At 52.2% G+C, this 6,110-nt stretch overlaps 1 protein-coding gene across 1 annotated transcript; it reads right to left on the bottom strand.

Moving 5' to 3' along the window:
• Positions 1-206: 206 nt before the first annotated feature.
• CDKN1B (cyclin dependent kinase inhibitor 1B) lies at positions 207-4,067 on the bottom strand. The gene is made up of 3 exons (XM_058022465.1): positions 3,373-4,067; positions 2,711-2,841; positions 207-1,503 (listed from the first exon to the last, which is right to left on the bottom strand). Exons 1-2 carry the CDS (start codon positions 3,845-3,847, stop codon positions 2,720-2,722), a joined length of 597 nt encoding a protein of 198 aa, XP_057878448.1. The 5' UTR covers positions 3,848-4,067; the 3' UTR covers positions 207-1,503; positions 2,711-2,719.
• Positions 4,068-6,110: the final 2,043 nt, after the last annotated feature.

The following is a 6,110-nucleotide window of genomic DNA, read 5'->3' as shown; positions in this document are numbered from 1 at the left end:
CACTCCACCTCTGCTCCAGTGCCTGAGCACCCTTCCATGATGAAATGGAATCACTGCACTAAGGGTGCTGCATCCTTTACTCTCACCTCTCCAGAGACCCGTGAAGAGATGGATACTCAAAGGAAAACTGTTAGTTATTTCTTGCAGTCTTATTTCCTCCTGTGCCAGGCTGAGGGATGTTGAAACACACACTAATGAAGACCATATTTCTTATATATGGCAGTTTTCTTTATTGATTGCTTGATGTGAAACAATATCAATCTGGATTTTTTTTTCCCCACACATTACAAAAAAAAATTAAATTGGCTCAGTCTGCAACCTTTTAAGCACAGCCATATTAATTATGAGGAAAAAAAGGAAAAAAAAAAAGAGAAAAAAAAAAAAAAAAACAAACTGAAAAAACCCTCTAAAAAGTCTACCAAATAGAGCATTTACAAATGCATAAAAACATGCCACTTTGGCTTTATGGGGAAAAAATATTGTCTTCTAGATTAAAAAAAAATCTTTTAACATAAATAAGTTAGTATAATTTCTCAGTGTCTTTACAGAGTTATGTACACAGGTACACTTCAAACTTTTTTTTTTATTTTTACATACAGGTACACAGGCAACGTAGAAATACTGTTTAAAGATGTAGTATCCCTTTTCCTCTCACACACAAACACTTCAGGAAGTGGGTCAGATCAGAAAACAACAATATTCCAGATTCAGAGCAAAAGCCTTCCAGATTAGGTTAAAAAAAAAAATAAAAAAAAATCAGGCAATGTAATCAGGTGGGATGATTTTACACAACTTTTACAGGCTATCAGTTTTAGTATATGGATTTGGGGGCTGGGAAGGCGGGGAACTTCTGCTACTATCTAATGGAATCATCACAGCTCCCACCTCTTCAGTTCAATGCCATAGGAAGAAATTCCACAATAATCTGCTCTGAACAGTTACCACAATGATACATTTTTAAAAATTCTTAAAAAATCTTAAAAAAAATTTAAAAAAAGAGAAAAAACACTGTGGATGTGGACCCACTGAAAGGGACAATACATCTTTAAGTAATACAAAACCTACACTGCTTCTCTTCATAGATTTCTTGGCTTGCTAGATTGTGAAAGCAAGTTCCAATCGGTCATCCTCTTCCAGTCCCTCCCCCCTCCCAACAAGTTTTATGTGCTACATAAGGTAAAAACTATATACACAGGTAGTACAATGAAGCAAATAAGGAAACACCTAATTGCACAATGCTACATCCAATGCTTTTAGAGGCAGGTCTTTTAAGAGTGCCTAAAATTTAGTGTTATTGTTGGCTTTTTGTTGCTGCTGTTTTGTTGCTGGTTTGTTTTTGTTTTGTTTTTTTTTTTTTTTCAGTGCTTGTACAGGACCTCCATCTCCCGGAGATCGGCGATATGTATTTTTTTTTTCCTTTCCCACTACAACTTTACATCTTCCTCTCTTCTTCATCGCCGCCCGCCGCACCCGACGAACGAGGACGCGCACATCCTTTGCGCTCTGAAATGGGAATAATGAAGGAAAAAAAAAAAAAAAAAAAAAAAAAAAAAAGACGAGGGAAAGCCATTAGAAAACATCGACAAGAAACGCGATCCGCGGCGCAACCGGTTCAAACCGACACCGCATCCCCGGGGCGGGCGGGCCCAGCCCGGGCGGGGCCCCCGCCGCCCCCCCGGCCGCTCCATCCTCCATCCCCGGCTGCGGGGATGGCGGGGGGACCCCCCGTGCCCCCACCCCCAAAAGCGGGCGGGAGCAGCGGCATTCGCATGGCTCACCCCAGCGGGACTAATTTGTTGCAACTTCTGCTTTACAGCTTAATCTCTCTTCCCTCTCTCTCTCTCTCTCTCTCTCTATGTGCACAATCGCAAATGGTTTTATTGTAAACCTCGCTCCTAACCTCGGCTCCCAAACCGCCGGCGCAATTTTTACCAACTCTCCCCGCCCCAGACCTGGCCTTAAAACAAAACAACAAAAAGGGGGTAGGGGAGAGGGAAGAAAAAAAAAAAAAAAAAAGGGGCAAAAAAGGAGGGGGAAAAAAAAAAAACTGCACAACCCAGCCTCCCATTAACCCGCTCCCTTCCCTCTGCCAGCCTCCAAAACCAAACCAAAACAACAGAAACAAAAAAAAAGGGGGGGGGGGGGGGCGGAACAACCCGAAACCAAACAAAAACAAAACAACCTTGCATTGCTCGGATTTTGAGAAAGTGCCCGGATTCCCCTTAAACCCAACTTCTTGACTTGCAACGCGAGGTGGCCGCGACATGCGACGGCAAGACACGCGAGGTGAAAAAGCCCCGGGGGCGGGGGACAGGGGAAGCCCCCCGAAATCCGCTGGCATCTGACACGATGCACCAGCCGCGCTTCCAGCTCCGTGCCTGCACCCGCAGGGTCCTTGGGAAAGGTGCCCATCCCGCAGGAAGGCAGGGTCAGTCCCACCGCAGCCCCTGCCCCAGCCCCTGACGCTGCCGAGCCCAGCCTGGGCTTCGCTCCTTGTTTTGTTCTTTTCAAGCCCTGCGCCTCCCACTCCCCACCCTCCGACACACACACCCATCGCCGAGCGCTCGGGGAAAGCCACCCTTCCTCGCAGAAAACACCCCTCGGAGAGCCCACAGGGGCTCGAAGCCCCCTCCCCAGCCCCTCAGAGATGCGGGACAGACACTCGGTCCCCCCTTCTTTCCCTTAATGCCAGATCCTAAAGGGAACTGACCTAAACGCTTTACGTTTGATGTCTTCCCGGGCTTGATTTCTTGGGTGTTTGCTCCACTGAACTGGCACTGGGGGAGTCTTCTGAAACCTCTTCTTCTGTTGTGTTGGCTCTTTTATTTTGAGGAGAGGAATCTAGGAGGGGAAAATTAAAAAACAAGGGCGGCGGGGAGGGAAGAGGAAAGATATTAAAATATTTTCCTTCCAGATGTTTGCTCAGCATCCAGGGGTTATAGATGGAACCGAGGGAGAATATTCCCAGATCCCCATGTCAGGTATCGGCTGAGTGAAGCGAGCAGGGGGTGGGGAAATGGGCTTCTCCCTAGGTAGGAGACCCAAGTTCCCTCTTTTCGGCTAAAATCCATATTCCTTTTTTGCTGAGCGCTGTGAACCTCCTCCCACCTGGGCAGGAGCCCGGGTCCCCGCAGTGGGGCGGCGAGGGGTCGCGGGATCTGACCCGCGTCTAAGGGCTCTTCCTTGCAAATCATCCACCGGCTCCCACTCAAGGCGGGACCCCCGGGACTGCAAACACTACCCGGGCTTTTTTAGGGGGAAACGGGCGGGGGGTGGCACGCCGAGCCGGTGCCACGCGTGGCAGGGGCGGAGGGGCCGGAACGCCGGCGCTGACACGAGTGGGACGCGGGGCAGAGCCGTGGGGTACCTTACCATCGGCCGCGGGTCTTTTCCTCTGGGCAGTGCACTGCTCTGCTAAGTCCGTCTGATTTTCTGAAACATCAGTCTTTTGAGCTACACAGTGAGTGTCCTCTGAGATTCCCTGAGAACCGACAAAAACCACGGTTTGGCAATTCCCATTTACATCCAAGCTCTGGCGGCCGGCGGACTTGCAGACGGCTTTCCGTAGCCGAGGGGGTCTGAAGTAGAAGTCGGGCGAGCTCCCCTTCTCCACGGCTTGCCACTCGTACCTGCCTTCCAGCGGCCTGTGATTCTGGAAATCGAAATTCCACTTCCTCTGGTACGTCTCCTTCATCTCCTGCAGGTGTTTCTTAAATTCCCTGTTGAGCTCTTCGTGGTTCACCGGCCCGAAGAGGTTCCGGCACGCCGACGGCTTCGGGTACTCCGACTGCCTGGCCTCCATGCGCTCCAAGGTAGGGCTCCCATTAGAAATGCGCACGTTTGACATCTCCCCGCACGCTGTGGCTCCAGGCGGGGGTTGTTGTGCTCGCTGCTCTCTCTCCGCGGCCTCCGACGCCTTTTATTTCCCGGCGCCCGGCGGCTCCGCCCGGCGGCTCCGCTCCGCGCTGCCCCGCGCTGCGGCCCCGCCTCGGCTCCGCTCGCCCTCGGCCCGCGGAGAAGGGGCGAGGAGGCGCCCTTGCATAAGCGCCGGCCCGGGGATGAGCCCCGAGAGCCGCCGCTGCTGCCGCCGCCGCCGGGGAGCCCCGGGCGGGAGAGGAGCGGAGCGCGGCGCTGCCCCCGCGGTGCCGGGTCCGGTGGCGATGGCGCTAGCGCCGGTGATGCTCCTGCCGATCGCACCGCCGACGCGTAGTAAAAGCGAGACGGAAAAAAACAAGAGGAGACGAGCCCAATATGGCGATTGAAGGGAGGCTGACGAAGGAGAGAATGATTGACAGGAACGAGTCGATTTAAACAGCGGAGCCGTGCCATTGGTCGCAGCGGCGGGCGCCGCCCCGTCCGCCCGGCCCTGCCCTGCCCCGCCGCCGGCTCTAAAGGTGGGACGGGGCGAGCCAAGGGAAAAGCGAGAGGGGTGGGACGGCACCCCCGAGCCTGCTCTTCTCGTCCTTCTGTAAAGCCCGCAAAGCCCGGCGGGGTTTGTTCCACCCCACAACAGCACGCACCCCATCCCGAGCGCCTGAGGAATGGTGACGGCCGGTTTTGAGTCGTGGCTGTCTGTGACAGCGGCGTCCCACCGCGCTGCTTTGCACGGGTTGGGCTCTGCGACACGTCCCCGACGAGGTCCGGGGCTGGGGGCAAGCTCAGGGCCAGTGGGCAGGCTGAGCAGCCCGGGGCATGCCGCGGGGACCAGCACCCCGAGCGGCATCACCCCGACCCGCAGCACCCTGAGCCCACTGCTCGCAGAGATGATGGGCTGCTGGCTCCTGGTGCCAAAACGATCTCCTGCCCACTCGGCAGAAAAAGGACTAGGTTAAGAAATGTGTCTAAAATAACCCCTGCTGGGATTTTAGATATCAGCTACTCGGGGAAAGAAAAAAAAAAAAAAAAAAACAGCACTGGGGTTTGTCCAGTTTGTGTGCTCAAGAGATTAGATGAGCAGAGTCACAGCCAGGGATTTTCTAAGCAGCTTCCTTCCTCGGATGGTCAGAGCAGGTATGGTGGATATAGGAGGAATCGTGCACTCCTCTCTGGTCCCCTTTTCTCCAGCCCTTTCCACAGCCATCTTCACTCACCAGGCAGGGCAGCCCCCAATGTGCTGTGTGACACTGTGGGTTCTCTCAGGCACTAAAGGAGATTTCCAGGTGCCCAGATGTGGTGTCTGACTCTTTGGAGGGCACAGAAGGCCCTTCACACCAATCCATCTGGGCAGGTCTCCTTTGCAAGCAGAGCAACCCTGCCCAAACTGCACGGTGGGAGGGTGAGGGGGATACACAAGTAGCAAGCTGTCTCAGCAAGGCAGGGGTCAATATTATTGGGTTTAACTGGCTGAGATGAGAGCCAGCAGGTTTGGCCTTGAAGACGTGGAGATTTTACACACTGGAGAGAGGACACAACCTTCACACAGTGCTCAAGCCCAGGCCAGCACTTTGCTGGCCATCATCAGCCTCAAGGCCTCCAGCTTCTGCTCACACCACTCAGCAGAGTAATCTCAGTATCAACACACCCAAGTTCAAAAAAAATTATGTGTACAGGCAAAAAAAAAAAACCCCAAAAACAAAACAAATGAGATTAGTTTAAAAACCACAAGGTTGAAATACATTATTAGCCACCTTATTTTTATTTATATGCTGGGGATTTTAGTACTTGGAAGTTGTTTTTCAACCGTTCTCAGAAACTACAAGTTTCAGCAATTCACTTGCAGAAAATTAAAGCTGATATTCACATGCCTACAGGACCTGAGGTGTTTTTTTGAAGTTGCAAGTCCATGATAAAACTCCATCAGCTGGAAAAAGTGGGCCTGCATCTGCTGCATTCGCAGGATTTAATTTCTCTAGGTTTTCCTGTGTTTGACTTCCATTGCCACCAGCAAGGAAGCTCCATTTCAAGCTTCACTTTCTCTGACAGGTGTAGGGGCACTGAGCTTGTTTTGCTGATCCACAGGAGGAAGCTGTAACTGAGAGATCTGCAGAAAGTGTCTGAGGATGCCCAGGGCTCATCCTGCTGATGGGGCTTTCCCTGCTGGTAACCTGCTGAGTGTCCCACCCCACTCAGGATTCCTTAGGTGAGGAGTTCCCATTCTCTGCCCTCTGGGA

This window comes from Melospiza georgiana, chromosome 4 (assembly GCF_028018845.1).
Source record: "Melospiza georgiana isolate bMelGeo1 chromosome 4, bMelGeo1.pri, whole genome shotgun sequence".
In the NCBI taxonomy this organism is placed as follows: Eukaryota; Metazoa; Chordata; class Aves; order Passeriformes; family Passerellidae; genus Melospiza; species Melospiza georgiana.
This window is presented reverse-complemented; position numbering and strand designations above follow the sequence as displayed.

Coding starts and splice junctions, on each gene's coding strand:
- CDKN1B (XM_058022465.1), bottom strand. CDS start 3,847: ATGTCAAACGTGCGCATTTCTAATGGGAGCCCTACCTTGGAGCGCATG. Junction 2,842..3,372: donor GAAAAGACCCGCGGCCGATG/GTAAGGTACCCC, acceptor TTCCCCTCCTAG/ATTCCTCTCCTCAAAATAAA.